The following is an 18,850-nucleotide window of genomic DNA, read 5'->3' on the forward strand; positions in this document are numbered from 1 at the left end:
GCAGCGCTTTGCTCCTCGCCGCCCGCTGAGGTCAGGTACAAACGCCCGGCGCTATTTACTGCGCGAGTGAAGTGCGGCCAAGTGCCCTGACGTTCCTGCTCGCCCCCTCTTCCGCCCCGATTCCTGTCTTCTCATCTCTTCCCAAACTGAAGGCCAAAGTTACGTGCTTTATTTTTTTTTCTTCTTCTTCTTTTTTTTTTTTTTTTTTTTTCTTTGGAAGAGTTATTTTTGTTGCCTTGGCCTGTTTCACGAGATGCATCACTCTGTGGAAGTGGAATTTCCCTGACAGCTGCTTCTAGGTACAAGGGCCTGAGGTCTCTGGGGGATCTGCTGGGGACAACCACATTTAGACAAAAGTCCCCTGTCCAAAAGTGAGGAGAATTGGCGTCCTGCATCCTCGAGGTCCCAAGTACCCAGGTGCCACTGCCCCAAGCTGCTGCATCCCCAGGTCCCAAATCTCCTGGGTCCTGCATCCCCCTGGTCCCACATCCCTTGGCCCTATGCCCCCAGCTCCCGGAGGAGCTCTCAGGCTGAGCTTCATTTCCCTTCGGGCTGCTTTAAATCCTCCCCAGGTCTCCAAGGCGGTCACGGGGCTGGTTTGGGGCTGGTTTGGGTGGCTCTGGCCGAGCCCCAGCCCGGAAATCTCGGCTGGGCTTTGGCTCAGCCCAGAGGGGAAAGCTGCCGAGAACAGGCCGGCCCTGTGCAAAAATGGGAACTGTGTTGCCGATGAAAAGTGCTTTCTTTGGGTAGGATGTTTGTGTTTCCTTTGGCACAGCGGCTGCGGGAGCGTGTGCAGCACCTGCCCGGGGCGGTCGGGCGGGCTGTGCTCATCCCAGTCCCTGATCCGTTTGAAAGTGGAGGAAAGGAAAAGGTGGGGAAGCTCTCTGGGGCCCGTCCTGCTCTGCAGGAGATGCTCCAGCCTTGAGGTGTCCGTGGAGTTAGCGCTCTTCTGCCCGACCCCTCGCCTGGGAGCCCTCCCCTGCATTTTCCTGGTTTGCAGCGCCCCGAGGGGAGAGCTGAGGGGGAGAAGGCTGGGGGGGGGGGCAGAGAAAAAAGGGCTGGGAACAGCAGGAGGGAGCCTGGCGGTCACAAAGGGCAGCTTTGGTGGAAATTCAGGGAGAAAATACCAGCAGACGAAGTGGTCGATCTCAGTGAGGGTGAAGCCTTGCTTCAAACCTTCCTGCGTGCTGTCCTTGGGGAGGCAGGGAAGGGCTGGGGCTGGAGCGAGTCCCTCCCAGCTGAACCCAAATTGTTGTGTTTATTCCCCACAAAATAGTGTCCGGCGTCAAATTTTGTATTTAACTTTCTGTTCCAAGTTGGACAGAACCCGGCAAGCGAGACGAGAAGCTGTCCTGTGCAGTGGGGATTCTGGGTCCGCATCCAACCCTGATCCACCCGGTTACTTGAAAGCGCCTGGCCCCGCTGCTCTGGAAGGGAGGTGCCAGGAGGAATCGCGGCTCGAGGCCGGGCCAGGGCCTTGTTTCCAGGCTTTCTCCCCGCATGGGGAAGCGCGTCCCTGGGAATCTCTTGCTCCAGCCCTAAGGGGAACATCTTATGACAGCATCCCCGTCTGTCCGTCTGTCCATCCTGCACCCCTGCCCTGCCCGGGGACACCAGGCCCCTGTCCCAGCTCCTGCCGGGGACTCGGGGCGAACCCAGGGCCTTTCAGGAAGCTCCGCGGTGCAGCTGAGGATGGAAAAATCCCGGGATCTGCCCTTTCCGCGAGAAGCTGCCCAAGCCGGGTGCTGTTTTTCTTTCCATACAGTCAGTGCGGCCGCTTGGAAATTTCCTACCCCAGCTCCCGGCTGCGATGTTTTCCTAATGAAACAGCCCGGCTGGCAAAGCCCTGAGCGAAATGAGTCGCCAATTAGCGGCTTACATCTTTCCTGTAACCCTACCTCATTAGCCTTTAGGACAACAAAGTAAAATTAAGAAGAGAAACAAACAAAAGAGCGAGGCCCCAGGAGCGCCCCCAGCCTCTTCCCACCGCCTCCGGTGCCCAATTCCCTCCCCGAGGGCCAGCGGGGTTGGGGCGCGGGGAAACGCTGACTCAGCACTCAGAAAGGCTGACTCAGCAGTTTGCGGAAATGCTGACGTGGTGTTTTTGGGAGCCGTCAGCTCAGTCTGTGAAAACGCTGACTCAGCAGTGGGCAGAAAACTGACTTGGCGCTTTGCAGCCCTCCCTGCGGCCCCGCTCCCCATGTCCCCCCCGAGGGGCCACCCCCATTGGTCCCCACCAGCCCTCGGGGTCCCCACTGTCCCTGGGGTCCCTGCCCCTGTCCCCAGCCCGGGCAGTCCCAGCCCCGCGCCTTCCCTTTGCAGGAGGCGAGGCGCAGCACCGCGGCCGGCAGGCACGAAGGCAGCGAACACGCCGAGAGCCCGAGCACGCTGCATTTCTGAATTTATTAGAAACAGCTGTCAGTACATCCTTCTAAAACATTACATGTCAATGTGCTTTATTGCAACTCTTTATTGCATGTTTGATCTAGAGCAAGTAGGCCCAGGATGCTTAGTGTCTGGGATTTAAAAGCCCAACCATCTATGAAAGGAAAGTACAGCAAAATCGTAACACATCTGGTGACAAGTACAGTGTTGCATTACTGATCTAGAAACTACAGTATGACTTGTCTGAAAACACTAACATACAATTGGTTTCCTTATGAAGCAGTTTGTTTCTTTTTTAAAAGTTAAACTACATGAATTCTTTTTTTTTTTTCTTTTTTTTTTTTGTTTTTTGACTACACCATAGACGACAGAAGAACAGGTTTTACACAAATAACAAACAAGAGTACCAAAGTTACATGCTGGAATTCATACGGAAAGAAAATAATTCAACGGCTTCTTGAGAAGCAGGTTCCTAACAGATGCAGTTTCCCTTAAAGAAAAGAGAATTCAAGGTTAAAAAAAAAAAAAAAAAAAGAAGAAGAAGAAGAAACGTGAACGCAAAGGTTGTACAAAGAGCGCGCCGTTACGCCAGCCCTCGCTACAAGACCGCACGCCCACTCAGGCTGTACAACGAACCGCACCTGTACGGGCAGCCCGCTCACAAGGGACACACACCAGCACCACCACCACCACCACCAGTAACACCAGTAACACCAGTACCAGCAGCACCAGCACCCCGCGCACATCGGCTGGAGCCGGGCCGATTCGTGGGGAACGTGCAGGCGCTCAGCGCATCGCGGAGGAACGAGGTTTCCTGACCTAACCCTTTGCTTGGAACGGCTGTGAGTGCTTTGTCCCAGAGCCAACCCCTGGCACGCCCAGGTGCAGAGCGGGTTACCAGCAGCCCCCCAGAGGGGGTTTCAGAAGCACAGATTCGAGGTGAGCACAACCAACCCCTCGTCGTTTGACAGAAAGGAGCCCAACTTTGCCCAAACGCGTGCCCGACCGTGCTAGCGGTGAGTTTTGGTTCCTTCCCACGGGGCAGTGCCACTTGCAGCTGACGCCTCTAACCTGTGACTACAGCTTACACCTACCTACACACACAGCACAGAGACACACGCACGCACACGCACACACACAGATGATGCAGACCATCACAATCCCGTGGTGCAATAAACAGCCAGATATACAAAATTAACAGGTTTAGTCCAACGTCTCCTTGCTCGGTGCAGAAGTGGCTCATGGAAACAAGGGGGAACCCAAACCCCCCGGCCCACCGAGCTGAGCCCCCGCTGCCGGCCCGAGCACTGCCCAGCTCCTGTGAAGCCACCAGAGCGATACTGGGGTGAGGTCTCCTGGGCAGCCTTTTTGACATCATCCTTTTTTCCAAGTGATCCCTAAGGCCCTGCTCGAACTGCTCCGAATCCGGGCACGTGTACCGCACTGCTGGGTCCGGAGGCAAGCGGCTGCCAGCCTTGAGGAAGCGATACGAGATGAAGGTTGGGGAGGGGGCGAATTAAAGCTGTTTTGTCAAATACTGGTTGTTTTTTTCCCCTATCAATAAGAAGTATTTTATTTATTTATTTTTTTTGCCTCTGATGCTCACGTTACATTTTTGTAAAGGCAGATTTTAGAACAAATGGCGATTCAAGTCACAAAACACAGCGATAAAACCTGCAAATTACGTGTTAATGGGATGGAGCCAGCCCCAAAGCCCAGCACCCACAGCACTGCTGTCACCCACGGAGTTAACCAGCACGGGGCTGACGCTCGCTATCTGCCCCGTGAACAAACAGGAAGGAATTGAAAAGATTTCAAAAGAGTTTTTTTTTTTCCTCCTTCTTTTTCCCTTCCCATTCGGTGGAAAGTATTTCTGCCCGCAGAACGCAAGATTCACAAAAATGTTGGCCAAACTTCCTCTCACCCCATCCAAACATGCTCCTCGCTCGGTGCTGAGCCGGCCGGGCTGAACAGGCCCACGTTTATCTGGGCAGGCAGCGCGGGGCCCTGCTGCTGGCAGCACGAGGTGTGCCAAGGAAAACCAGGGGCTCGGCGAGGTGAGTTTCCTTCCAGGCCGGAGCGAGGCCGTACGGCCTTCTATTAATTTCCTGCCTGCCTCTCCTGCACACGCAGGAGCACAACCAGCTCGCCCAACGCCTCCCAGCCCTGCACTGCACACGGATCTGCTCTGGCATCGCCGCTTTCTTTTGGCAGCAGCCTCAGCCTCTGTGATTCGGGATGTCACCGCATCCTGAAGCCTCAGGCTGCCTCCCCGTGCTCGGAGTGCTGCATGGGGGTGAGCCTAACCCGCTGCCCCCTGCACCGCTCGCCCTTGGGAAGGCTTTGCCACTTTGCTGGTCCAAAAGCAGATGTTGAGAAGGAACAGGAGGGAACTATGCATACAAAAAGTCTGATTTGAAACGCAACAAGCCGGCCGCATCGTAGTGCTGTGTAAAGCTGCATTTAAACCTGCCTCGTACCCTCCCCGCCCACAACCAGTACCTGTTTGTGTCTGCATAGCGCAGCGAACGTACAAGACTCACTGACGTTTCAGAGCTTTATTCCCTGGTAGTGTAACAAAAACAAAACAAAACAAAAAAAGAAACATTCATTCAAAACCAGAAGAGATTGTTCAAGTACCAAATTAGGGGCTTTTCCAAACTGAGCTGTGACACTGCTGCAGTGATGCTGCTGCCCGAGGCTGCGGAGCCAGGGTCAGGGCAGCCCCGTGTCACCAAGCCCTGCCACAGTCCCCATTACAGTTGCCTGGCATTGCAAAGGGCCAGAGGCTGCTTTTCGCCCAGCTATGATGAATCTGGGTAGGATTAAATAGGAGCGCTTTTCCTGACCGTGGCTTTCTGCTGTGAGACTCTTGCTTGCACGAGTGTCAGCGAGAAAAGGCTCAGGCCCAGCGCGTTACATGGAAAACTTCTCGCAGCTCTGCCACACCGAGAGACGGGTGGGAAGAGCATCTTGGGTTTGGCATAAGACAGAGGGCTGCACCGGGTCTGAACTCTGGACTGCAACTACCAGCGGTGCAAAGCAGCTGAGAATCATATATTAAAAAAAAAAAAAGAAGAAGAAGAAGAAAAAAAAGAACTACAAGCCCCAGATTTGGAGCATCCCTGCGTCGGGCAGTCACTGCGTCGCACAGCGCCGCGCAGCAGCCCGAGTGTCTGTCGAGACACCGCTCTGCTTCCAGGCTGCTTCCTTCCGTTCTAAGCTCAAGCAGTAAAGAAACGAGTGGGAAAAGATTTGTGACTTACTAACTTCAGAAACATGGCACTCCTGGCTGATGTAACGGGGCCAATGGCAACTGTGGAAGTCGACCTGATTTCCCATCCATCCGAATACAAAATACTGACTCACCCCTGATCCCTGCAAATATACTTCAAAACAGATTAGAAGAAACTGTGCATATTAAGAGTTTCAACATTCCCACCCCCCCGCCCCCCTTTAACACTGTGCAAAAGTTACTTATTTAAGTCTACATATACATTTAACACAACGAGGGGCGACCCGCAGCCCGACACCAAGCGGCTGCCACGCCGGCAGGGCGCTCCCCCCCTTTCCTCCCGCCACTGCGACTCCTGAAACCGAAGCGTTCTTGCACCTTCCTGCTCTAAAAGCACTCGAGTCCCTTTGTTTTGCCTCTGCGTTCACATTTCCTGTATTTGTTCTAGGCTTAGCAGCTGGGTTTTGCACTAGGGTGTAATCCTGCACCCCGCTGCGGGACGCGAGGGGTTTTCTCCCCATCCTGGTGCTGCCGGAGCAGCAGGACGCAGCCCTCGCCCTGTGGGTGACAGCAGCTGCCCGTGCCGGGCGGTTTTGTGCCCGTTTCACTTGCCATACGAGTGCAAAGTGGACATGAAAGGAATCTGTGCAATGGCACGTGAGGGTCGAGAGCAGCAGTGCTGGCAGCTGTGACTTCAGGTGCCTAAAAGCAAATGCAGAAAGGTGCAGAGGCAAAACAAACCCTCAGCAGAGGGCAAAGGAGCCGAGCGCACGCAGCGTGGGCTCCATCTGCCCCGCTTCAGAGGCCTGGGCAGAGCAGCCTCTAAGAAATCCTTCGGGATGGCTTTTGGCTCTGAGCACGTCGTTCACAGCGAATCCATCACCTGCCATCAGGGAGAGATCTCGGGGAGAGGGGCCAGAGCCTGAGCTCGCTCACACCACTGCGCGGCCGAGGCACCGCCAGACGCCAGCGGAATTACTCGGTGTTTACGTTGGCACGGCCGGGGCCGGAGCCTGCACCGAGACCTCACAGGATCCGTGGGATTCCTCTGCGGGGAAACCTCAGCCAGCCCCGCTTCCCTACCCCGCTGCTGTCAGTACCGTGAGGGTGTGCCGGGATTTACGAGCTTGGAAGCAGACCTGCGCTCCTCTAAACCAAACCCGAGGCCGAGCGCTATCTAAAAACGTGGCAGATGTGGAGTGCTTCAGCCAGTGTCCCTCTCACAAGAGCAGGGATCAGGAATTCGTGTCCCACCAGCTTCAAGAGGAGATCCCAGAGGCACAGAAAACACGCGCTCCTCTCGCACAGATTTTTCCACAGGAATTAGGCTCCTGGCTGTCACTTGTGCCTCTGAACTGCCTTCCCTCATGAGCACTGGGGCTGAGCCCAGCACCAGGGGCACGCCAGGTGCCCAGGGGTGTGAAAGCGACGGCTTTACAGCGACCAGATTAGAACTGCAAATTCTCCAAGAGGTAGGGCAAGGGTCGTTAAAAAGAAAAATTTCCACGTCTACACACAACAGAGGAATCCATTCCAGATTTTCACTACGAGCAAAGGCTACCTCTGTTTTTTTTTAATTTCCTCAGGGAAGTGGGACAGAAGGACACCAGCAGATGCAGGTCACTCTGACACGGCAGCTTGCACGAGCTTCCTTCTCTCTCTCTCCAAGCTTTGGTTCAATCTTGTGGTGTTTCATTTCACGGAAAAGTGGCATCTACGGAGCTCCTTGCCAGCAGACCGCACTCCAGCTGATCGGAAAGTGCCTGGGAAGCGTCGGGGTCATTAGTGCAAAATAAAACATCTCACGGGCACGCCAGGCACCTGGACTCCCCTCCTGGCAATGGCCATCAGTGCTCCAGGCTTATCATTTCCCTGCTTGCAAATTCAGGACATTCGGCTAAATAATACTTCTCGTGTAAACATTCGACACCAACAGGCCTGGCATTCCTCCCCAGGCATTACAGAAAAGCCACATTTAAACAGGAAATGAGCCACAGGGTCAGAAACAGGTCTAGAACATTCTCAGATCCGCGCGGCTGTCTGCTTCCTGTCCCGTACAATGGGTGCATTTCAAGGGGACCGCTTCCAGTAATGGGAACAAAAGTAACTTTCAAGGTTGCACACTGAACAATTAATTTGCCAGTTACGCTTTGATGCCAAGCGGCTCGGTTTGCCAAACTTAGCTCTTTTTCATTTCAGAAGCTTAAGGAATGGAAATAAGCTGCTCTGTATACTTTCCAGGGAGGGGATTTATCGGATGATTGTTACGCTTGACAAAGCCCAGGACTACCTGCTCCAGTACCTGACAGCAGCCCTGGCCAAAGGATGGGCCCCGACACCCAGTAACTGAGGAGCACGGCGCTCCTTCCTTCCCCTTTTGCACTACGTCCAAAACAGCTACAAGGGAATTCAGATTACACCGGTGTAAAATCTTGCTTGGCGGCAGTGGTGTGGAAGCTCAGGGTCTAGCTTGCAAAGAACAAATCGGAGGAGATCTCTAATTAGCTCACACGCTTCTATACAGCCAAAGTGGCGGCTCCTCAGGAAATAATTTGGTACAGTAAGCCATCCAGAAGCATTAGATTGCACCTACCTCTTTTACATCAAAATCAAGCATTAGGAGAGTCTGTCGTTGTTCAGCAAGAGAACAGCAACACGAGTGCAAGCTTCGTTCTAGTTTACATTCTGAAGCATCTTTAAAAACTGGAAACAGAATCCCAAGCTGAGGAACGGGAGGAAGGGAGGGGAGGAGGAAAAGAGGAGAGTGAGCAGTTACATCAGATCAGACAAATTTAGTGTTTTGAAGCCACACAATGTTTTAGCTTTTCCTTTTATTTGTTTCAAGTTTTGGTGTAGAAAGTATGTGCGGATGCTAACGCAACCTTCCCCGTAAGTGCTCAATCTAGCAACAAACAAAGTTTTGGTGTGTTCAATTTGGTTATAAACGTTTCCTTTAAGTGAAGACCTGTAGTGCCATTGAAACCAAAACTTTGTCACTGTTGGCAAAAAAATAAAGCGACTTTTCTTTACAAGCATTTTTCCATTTAAATAAAAACCTGAAGCTTTCCCGTAATTCCTTTGGTCTTCTCTCACCAAATTCCACGCTACCTCAAGACAAGCCCTCTTTTGGAAGTTCGGCTGAATCGCAGTGAAGCTGCTAAAATTAACAGAGAAGAATTGCTGTGGTAGAGTTTCCCCCCTAGTTTCTTGGGAGTTTAAGACTGAAAGACGTTACTGATGCCTCGAGCAGAGGCTTCGAATCGCCTCTGCTAGAACAAGAGAAAACAAAATCCAATTAGAAGTTCCACTGAAGGTGCCTGGCAAAAAATTATCTCCAGAAAACAATGTTTTGCTTCCAGTATTTTTGTATGCATTTTGTTGAGTTTATTCCCCTCATAAGGAAACACAAGTATCAGTGTAAAAGCACAGCTGAGCTTTTAAGGTAGCACCAGGACACCTACACCCAAGTTGTCGTCTTGTTGCTGCTAGGCCTCTTTTTGATTCACATTCACAGAATCACTTCTTGTGCAAAACAAGCAGTCTAAGGAGAAAGAATGCCCTCCAAGTTCTAATAAAAATCGTAGAAAAGAATCCAAGATAGCCAACACTTTCCTCCTCCCCAAAATTTATCTGCAAAGAGAGGGGGGCATCTGTGCGTAGACAGGGTAGGCGAGCCTGACATTTAGGGAATCGTTGTGTTGGACGAGGGACGTCTGCTGGTAGTGAAGAACCAAATCCTTAAGCGTGCTGTACAGGTTATATGGTTCTGCAAACCCGTAACCTCTTGGAGTGCTGTAGATCACACAGTGTTTCACTTCTCCATCAGCTCTGCAAGGAAAGAAAACAGGGGAGTTTGACATCAAAGAACAAACCCAAAGTGACAGTCTATTAACAATTAACTAAAGCAGCAACCTGCCAGTCACTAAATTACATAATGGAGGACCCAGTAGATGTGAGCGGAGGAGATTAACAGTCTGCGAAGAAACAGTGCTTCAGGGCGTGTGATTAAACACTCTTGCATAATAATCCACATAAGGAGGCTCTTCTATCCCAGCAGTACAATTCCCTGCTGCATTGTTCTCCAAACGTTTCTTGGAAAAAAAAAGTCAAGAGCTTAACCGTGAAGATAAGCACCTGAAGTCAGCAGCAGACCTTGTGCTCAGCTTCTTTGGAAACCTTTCCACTAAGCGCAGAAGCCAAAACCCACACGCTCTTCTACACAGTATTTCGTGAAATCCAGCACTAACCTTCAGTGTTCATTTTCTAATGTTGAGCATGGCATGGGTTCAAGCTGGTTCATTATCTGAAGTCATAGCGACTGAGACCCTAACTTGGCAAAGCCTTTACTGGAACACAGTATTTCCAAAGCTGCTAGAATAACTTATCTGCCAAAAAGATCAAGTATTATGTAATCCCTGTGCTGGAGCCTTTTACAATCCAAGTCACATGTAGGAACAGGTTACGTTATGCCATCCCTTCGCTATCTTGTAGCCTGATACCAACCAGGTGAATGTGCCTGGTGAACCTGTCACTCCAGTGACTGTGACAAACAGGTATCCTGACCCCAGCAGATCCTGCAGTCTTCAGTTACCTTGAGGTGACAGACCCTCACAGATTCCTTTCCCGGACTTGCTTTCAGATGCAATTAACCTCATGTGAAATACATCAGTGAAAGCCATTTTGCACTCAAGAACAGGCTTGAAGGATTTTTAGATAATGGAATCAGAGTATTTCTGACCTCCATTACAGCAGCATAAAACAAAGTGAAACACAAGAAATCAATGCAAGGCTGTGTGAATGTCAAAAACTACTGCTCACGAATTATGTCTCCTCTGAAGCATCACTGTTATCTTAAACACAGAAAACACCTGGAGTTTGGCATGTCTATAAATGAGAGCAGAAGACATTACAGCTTACAGCCCCTTTTTAATTCTTCCCATGTGCTCCTTTGGCACAGAACATGGGAGAATTTGGCCTTAATTTGCTTGTGACTGTAGAGCTTCAAGTGGGGATACTTCAGAATTTTGTACTGGTAATTGTGGTGTCCAAAGAGACTGCTTGGACTACAGGTACTGCACTTTCAAGGCAGATTTCTGCATCAATATTTCTACTGCGCTAGACATCCTGCAAACAAGCCACACATTTCAGTGGTAGGGCTAGAGTAAGCCTTGCTTTTGTTCTCTGGAATAAAGAGCTGTGGTAGAGATTCATGAATTGAACAGTTATAACAAAAGGGAAAATAGACTTACACCACAGAACAAGCATAACATCCTTTCTTGCTACTCTCTCGAATTAAAAATGCTCCATCAGGTTTCCCGCAGAGCAAGTCTTCTGCTTGGATGCGGTTGAGATCCCCAACAAACCAAGTTTTCTCGTCGTGATGTGGCAGGTTCTCATCTTCTTCATTCACAAAGTATGTGCTGAGAGAGGGAAAATTAGTTAACTTAGCCAGTAAAGAGTTAATAAACTGAGTGATTTATTTCTGTGGAAATCATTCAAAGGAATATAAAGCCACCCAAGCTGGGAGTCCAGGCTCCTAACAATCGTTTGGTATCTGCTGACAGCCTTTCATACTACAGGCTTCAACTCAGTACTTCATTGTTCCAACTTAGTTGTGATCCTAAACACTTCAGCAGAGCTGCTGCCTCACATGACATGCAGTTCCCCTACAGAATGCCTCCTTTGTCTGCAGTCCTTTACTGAGAAATCGGTGCTTCGCGTTACCAACCTCCACAAAAGATACCATTTATTAATGGAACAGTGCTCAGTGAAATCATATGTATGACACTTACTCATCAATGTTTTCATTTTTGATCCCCAGCCAGTCGTTTATTCGCTTCTGTCTCACCCCTTTGTGATTGAGCCATCTGCCAGAAGAAGAGAGCACTAGCATGTTACTTCAGAGTATGCATGGGGGTTTTCATATTGAGCAAGCTAAAGTTCAGACGAAAGATCCCACATAGAAACAGTCTGGAGCTTAGTTTGTTCTCCAGTAGCAAGAGCCACAGAAAGACCATAGATTCTATAAGAGAACTTCTGCTTCCTTCCATACTCTTCTGTGATGACCCCTTTATTGGCACAGTAAAATACCTTAAGCACTGACAGAACTTTGGATATGAAAAGAAAATTGAATCCCCACTACCCTGATGGAAACAGTGATTAGTCAGGTTCCTCAGAGACACTATTTAGAGGTACAGGTCAGTCTTACTTACACAAGATACTGATCTCTGATTTTGCGGAGCTGAATTAGGTCAGGCTTGATACTGTTCATTTTCTTATCAGTCTCCCTGTTGTCCAGAGCTTGCTTCTTCAAATCCTGTTCCAGACGCATTTTACTGTCATGGATCTCGCCCAGGCGTGATTTTAATTTTTCATAGTTCATCATTATCCTGCAAATAAGCGTAGTATTCGAGCGGTGAGGACAACCCAGCCTACAAGGGACTGAACCTTACCAGTAGCACTGCATGTAAGAGCCGTACTGTAACAGCACCTCCTCCCTTTGACTGCCACATTTTAACACGAACATTACTGGGAGAATGCCAGAAAAGTGCGAGACCACTTGCCAGAAGGCCTACCACCCCTTTGCAAAGTTTGAGCTTTCAGTTTACTTTCAACTATTTGGCAGAGCCACAGGAACAAATTATCTCAAGAAGTGTAAGCTAGAACAGATTCCTTCTTCTCCACCCTCAGGTTTACTTTCTGGTCTATCAGTTATGCAATCCCTCCACAGGTATTACTGCTAGCAAGTTTACAAATGCAGACTCCAATTACTGATTAAGAGCTACCAGGAAGTAAAGCTGCATGTCTCCTCATCCAGGATTAATTTGCAGGTTTCTACACTTCATGAAAATAACATATTTCCCCTGCTAATTGATCCTTAGTCAGAATGAAGCAGCACCGTGGCACAATACGATTGTTACAGGTAACTGTTTTCAGCCTAAAAATCTCCCCAGGGCCACCCCACCATGATTCATAAAGCACTGTGTCTAGTTAGGCGTTATACTTGGCATTTCTTCAAAGTCCAGGTACAACCTTTTTTTGCTAGTAACTTCAGAGAACGGCAAATTCAAACAAGGTCCTTACTGAATTTCTTGTAGGTGATTAATATCTACTGTCAAGTAATGGCAATTAAATATGGAGCTCCTTCAAAAGTGACTGAAACCAATTATGGACTATCAGATTTACCAGATCTATGTTCATTTTAATGCTGCACAGTTTACAAGTAAAGAGTTTCCTGAATTATATTTTGAGCATATCCAAATGGAACTGGGATAAGCAAATGAAATTATTTTCTGGTCCTGATCACAGTATCTTGATTAATGTGAAGTTAGAGGCAGAATAATCCCAGAGATCTCTCATATCTCCTGTCTGCAATTTCCAGCAGAAGAGGAAGGAACCTTTACTGGAGGTTCAGAAACCTTGGGGAAATGTCTCAGTGACAATACTCAGTTTACAAAGAGTTTTATATGATGCAATGTAGATAAACTTCATAGGAGTGCCAGTGTGGACACTAACTCTTCGTGGTAAGCAAACATGACTTGAGAGCCTACCGTTCAATTTCTTTGTCGTTCCCCTCTCTGCGAAATCGCTCAATGTATTCTTTGCTGTATCGCTCTTGGGAGTGGCACTGTTCCTCAAATATCTTAATAGTTTCATTAAACGCCTCAATTGCGGTCCTCTTCATCTGGATTTCCTATGTGAGGAAAAAGTCCTTCATCATTTGTTCATGAAACAGGCAACACAAGACTCCATTATGTTCCCTAAACTGACTGGGTGGATGAACCAGTCAGCCCCGAGTCAAAAGGTGATTAATCAGTTTAAAATTTAGACAAATGCCTGAGCAGCATCACCGAAGTACAGGGAAGACTTGCTCCTTGCATGTCTGGTGCCTCCTTCCCTCCAGATGATGCTCTCTGTTAGGCTGCAAACCCCTCAGAAATATTTTAGTCATATTTTCCATCTTAGCATGCAGGAAGACTGCCAGCAAACCTCCTGATGTATGAACTATCTTATGTTACAAGAATCAGTCCAAATACTGTATTCACACTTCCTTAATGCACAATATCTGGAATCTTATTTAAACTTGACTTCTCCCAGAACCTGGACAAACCCTTCTAAAATGCTCACTGCAGCATGGAGCAGCTGGAAATATTCAGCAGCCAAGGAAGAAGTCTGCAGTGTAAGGCTTGTAGGTGATGGCTTTCTCCATTCTCTACCTTACCTTAGGCAGCTCAGCTCCTATTCCTACCTTGTCCCACACCACAGCTCTCTGGCTATCAGCAACAAGTCATATTCACTGTGCTTCTGTCAACCTTCAAACCACCTTACAAATTTCCACAATTTACAAAGTTTCTTCTCTGTATTTTCAGATCTTGGATTGACTTTGCTAGCCACAGCAGGATAAAACCATTTTCTTTACTTTTTAGGTAACAAGAAACAGACGCTACAGATAGCTGAAGTGGAACTAACCTGTGATGTTCTGGTATATTCTTCGTACAATTTGTCGTACTCTTTACTCTTTTCCTGATACTGAGCGTGGTATTCTTGAAGCTTTTTACCTACTGCGTCTATGTTATCTTCTTTCACCAACTGATCCTGTACATACAAAAATCTATTAAGTCTTCAAACAAGCAGCTTTTCCTTAAGAATTTTCATTTGTCCACTTGTGTGTATTTGCATTTTACAGCTATTGCAGCATTTTTATCATCATGTTTCTATGGAACACACAGACATCACATGTAAATCCCTTTCTCCACACACTAAGTTCCACAGTTTACAGACAATGCAACTGGAACTATGGGAAACCAAGGACTATACCAAAATACTAAGCCTCTGAAAATACACTACAGCTTGGCTAGCATTCCTGTCCACTGTTAGAGAAAGAAGGAATGGAATTGCTTGGAATTTGAGGTTAAAGATTACAGTTTTTTAAAAACACATTCCTTTTTCCTTAGAGCAGGACAGTGTCTCAGGCTATGGAATAAAATATATGAAAATATTTTTGAAATATCTAGATGGCCATACATAGAACAAGCAGCTGCATGTGCTCATATGTGCTTCAAGAGCAACACTGTCTAGAGCAGTACCCTTTGGGTCCACAAGGGCTCAAAAAAAAGCCCAATAAAAAACTTCTCAGAGACTGAAGTCTGCTGCATGCTTGGGTTTCACTTCAGTGTTGGACTGCTTGATAAAATGAAGCAGCAGCTTAAATGGAAGAACCATGACGATGAGCAAAGTGAGGTCAAATATGAAAACTCACTTTTTGCAAGTTTTCAAAAAAAGAACCTTTTATGAAAAAAAATGTTTAGAGAAAACAGAATAACATACTAGTTGCACTTTTTTTCTTGTCTGCTCTAATAGTTACTTGTGTCCTGTGAAGACCTTACCTGTTGGTACCGGGACACTGGATACATCAACTTCACATCAAGCTTCGGGTTATACTGAGCAAGAGACTCATTGCGGTAGTGGTTAATCAGTTCCACAACTGAATTAAATGTCAGTGGATCAGAAAAGCCGTATTTTCCATCCCGATGATAGATCTTTATCAGTTTATTGTTGCCACCCTTCCTGTAAAGCAGCACAGTCATTTAGAGGTTTTACTGCAAACCTCCCGTCCCCTCCAACACTGGGGCTGCTAACAATGACACCAGTGAAGCTCCTGGGCAAGTCTTTGAAGCTGGACAGTTTAACATGCCCACCTTTATATGGTTCTCTATATGCTAGCAGGTATTAGGCACCTTAAGAGTCAATGCACACAGAATTATCAACAGCTATTATTTGAACGGGAGCAAAGCCCAAAGTAATTCTCTCCTTTTTTTTTTTTTTTTTTTTTTTTTGCACTCACTCTGGAGCCAGCTTGCAATATTTACGACATGCCTTAGCCAGACTTTTTGAAAAGGAAAGGATGGATGCTGAAGGTTGAGTAAAGGAGCCATATTGAAACCAAATCAAAATTTCCTGCAATTCGGGGTCACTAACAGTATACATCTGAGCACACAGTCATACGGTGATTAACAAGTTTTTTGAGTTATGGATGTTAGTACAGGATACATGAAACTAAACAAAATCTCCTGAAGATTACAACATGGTTGTAAGTTCAGGACTTTACATTATCCAGACTTATACATCCCAGCAGTTCCCACAAATACTGCTCATTTCTTCATTTTTTTTCCCCAACAGACTGTTTGGACAATATTCTGTCCTTGTACTCTCAGTTTTTGTTCCCAAAGACACCTGCATTCAGCAAAATAACCAACTCATGCCAGATCCTAGCATACAAGTCTTGAATGTCAAAACAGAAGTCAGAGCAGAATTTAAACTACACCCTTAGTAGGGGGTCACACTTGCCGTAAATCAACTGAATTTCAAGGCAAGAACAAATATCTGCCATATCACAGCAACTCCCCAAGGCGTGCTGCAGCAGCAGCAGCTTGTGTGTCTCAATTGTTTGCCTCTAACAGCCAGGCTTGAGAGCCTGGCAGAGGCAAGTGGCTGTACCGGCTGGGCAAGGCCCCAGCAGCTGGTCACATGAGGTCTGCTGCCTCACTGCTGTAGACGAGTTTAATGAAGAAAGGAGCACGGATCCAATTCAATATTTCCCAAACTTGAGATCAGAAAGCACGAGATACTCTTTTAACAAAGGCACTGTGTTCGGATCTCCAGAGCTGCATGCTGATGAGATATTCAACTCACTCCCATAAATTAAAGCCCCAGTTTATAAATACTTTATGCCTTAACAGTTCTGAAACTGTGAAGGTTTACTGAGGGGCTCCCTTCCCCAAGTCCTACTTCATCTATGGAGAGATCCTTACAGTACTGCTCAGCGACAGGCAAGATTCGGTGCACAGAGCAGAACAGGCTATCAGACTGGCTGTTCATGGGCTCATTCTATGCTTACAACACCAGGCAAACATCTCTCAACTTGAGCCATGTCAGCTTTATATAGGCACTGCTGTCACTGGTCTAGCAACTAGTTAGTTGCTCAGGGTTTTACTGCCTGGATGACAACTGACCAGTGCTTACCGTAACGTCAGAGTGTAGTCTCCCTGCATCTTGGTCGATGCATCGCGCACCAGGAATGTTCCGTCTGGCATGTCTCGTAATTTGTCATTTACTTCTTCCCTGGGGAGTGGAAAGGAAAACAAAAAGCGTTAGGGACGTGATCATCTTCACCAGAGTTACCGATACTGGGGCCAGTAACACCAGCATGCATAAGGAGTTCAGTCTTCAAAATATCATGCAGTCTTTCTTCACTCTCAGGCTCTCCAGTCTTCTAGGTCATCTAAAAGAAGTTTGAACTTGGGTAGTTACAGTAAAAAATAGCAGCTGCAGTCAACTGCAGCTTAGGAAGGAGTCTGTTTTTAAGCAACAGTAGCAGCTGTGTCTCAGAGTTCACAACCTTTCACTGTAATCTGCTCAGGTTTTAAAGTCCACACTGGAAACAGGTGCCCTTTGAGAAGCCAGCCCTGACCTCTTAAGAAACGGGCTCTAGCACCATCTCTCAAAGGTGCCCAGAGTTTAGCACAGTTCTAGTCTCAAGAGACTCATTATTGGCTTAACCTTGATCTTATTTACAGCAGTTTGAAACCACTACAACCTCACTAGCTTCGGTGCAACTTTTACTTATTTACAACTGAAGCAAAAGGAATACTCAGCCCAGAGCTTTACGCTAAATCCAGAAACTTGTTAGTGAAAGCCAGTGCCTACAAGCACTAAGAAAATGCTTTCAGTTGAAGAGTTAAGTGTCTTGACAGGTTTGAACATTTCACCCAGATTACATATCACGCTTTGTAAAGGCTCCCTCACAGGTTCTTAAGAGCACTAAGCGCTTTTTAATACAATCATTTGGAAACTAGAGTTTATCAGGTAGCCTCAGCATTATCTAAGTGAGGTAGGAAGCCTATTGGAATTTCACAAAGAAAAGCCAACAGTGGCTTTTTTGTTCAAATACTAAGGAACAAAAGTATTCTTACCAAATAGCCTCAGTTTTGACTTGGCTACCTGAAGAAAACCACTCTGTTAGTAAGACTGACTCCTAATGACTGGTGTGTGGATCAGCTTCCTTCTTGCGGAACGTTTTACAGATTAGGCCTGACTCTTTGAACAGATAAATACAGTCCAAGGGCTTGGACTGCCTGCAACTTGCATCCTGGAGCCCAGGGCATGATTTTCAAGGCAGTGCTGGACTGAAGAACGTGGTTCCTGACCTGACAGCCCAATGCGATCTGTAGCTGGTGGCTGCCAAATTCAGGCCACGAACAATACCAGCTTTATGCGTGTGTGTATCACATTTTAATCTAATAGAGCCACTGCAAATGATTTGTGCTGCCTTCGCTCCTGCCATCACGTGCACTGGTAAACAAGGACCAAACCCACAGTCAATGAATTACCAGTACTGAGGTGTTGTAAACAAACCCTGCCGAGTGGGCTTTGTGATCAGGTTTCGCCACTCTGCTTTGATTTCATCTTAACAGAAAAATATCATTGCTCAGGCCCTTCAAAAACAAGATCTATGCAGGTTGGCTTTATAGAGATAAGGGTGGTACAATAAAGATATGAAAACTTTATTTCCCTTCTCAGAACCTCATTGAACTACTGCGGCAAACAGGCTGTTCTGGCCTTTATCTGACAGCGTTTCAAAGTATTATGTGCACAAGTTGGAGCAATTTCTGATCACAATCCCAGCTTGCTCGTGTCTTCCCTTACTGTTCTGAATCCTAAACTTTTCAGAAGCGTCTTAAGAGGGACAGAGTTGGATACTGCAGTTCTTTTATGCAATTAATTACATAAAAACCTGCACTTCGTTTTCTGAGCCTAACCCAAGCCATCTATTTTCCCGAGCACACAGAAAGGTGTTTCCTTAAGGGGCAAAACCTGATTTATTTGGTACATGTCTGTGCCATCTGCTATGGCTAGCTGGTGACAGTTAGCACTTTTAAGAGCTATTTTTATACTACCGTGTAATAGAAATTAATACAGATGCAATTTTAACCAAATGTTCAAGAAACCCCAAATAAAAATGCTAGTCCCGTTATCCTGAACAAGCCTCCTACTGAAGGTTTGCTGAACTCCATGCACCCCAGCACCACAGGCTTAGAAAACCTTATTAGCCAGCACACTCTGAAGCACTTTTTTCTTTTTTTTTCCTTTTTAAAGAGTTTGTGTATCTGGAGAAAGTTAAAAACCCAAAATAACTGTCACCAGGACTGACAATATCCGTACCAGAACAGT

The 18,850-nt window shown here is 47.2% G+C and overlaps 1 protein-coding gene across 2 annotated transcripts in view; it reads right to left on the reverse strand.

Moving 5' to 3' along the window:
• Nucleotides 1–2,384: 2,384 nt before the first annotated feature.
• Nucleotides 2,385–18,850, reverse strand: part of LOC311440322 (phosphatidylinositol 3-kinase regulatory subunit gamma) — a 58,599-nt gene continuing 42,133 nt past the window's right edge. For both annotated transcript variants that reach the window (XM_084527061.1, XM_084527062.1), the window contains 8 exons: nt 16,643–16,741; nt 15,007–15,187; nt 14,090–14,215; nt 13,171–13,313; nt 11,833–12,009; nt 11,413–11,487; nt 10,870–11,040; nt 2,385–9,448 (listed from right to left, as the gene is read on the reverse strand). In XM_084527061.1, coding sequence (XP_084383187.1) covers nt 9,247–9,448; nt 10,870–11,040; nt 11,413–11,487; nt 11,833–12,009; nt 13,171–13,313; nt 14,090–14,215; nt 15,007–15,187; nt 16,643–16,741 — 1,174 coding nt within the window. In that variant the 3' untranslated portion in view covers nt 2,385–9,246. The remainder of the gene's footprint in view (nt 9,449–10,869; nt 11,041–11,412; nt 11,488–11,832; nt 12,010–13,170; nt 13,314–14,089; nt 14,216–15,006; nt 15,188–16,642; nt 16,742–18,850) is intronic.

The sequence above is a fragment of the Aythya ferina genome (assembly GCF_964211825.1).
Source record: "Aythya ferina genome assembly, chromosome: 8".
Lineage (NCBI taxonomy): Eukaryota > Metazoa > Chordata > Aves > Anseriformes > Anatidae > Aythya > Aythya ferina.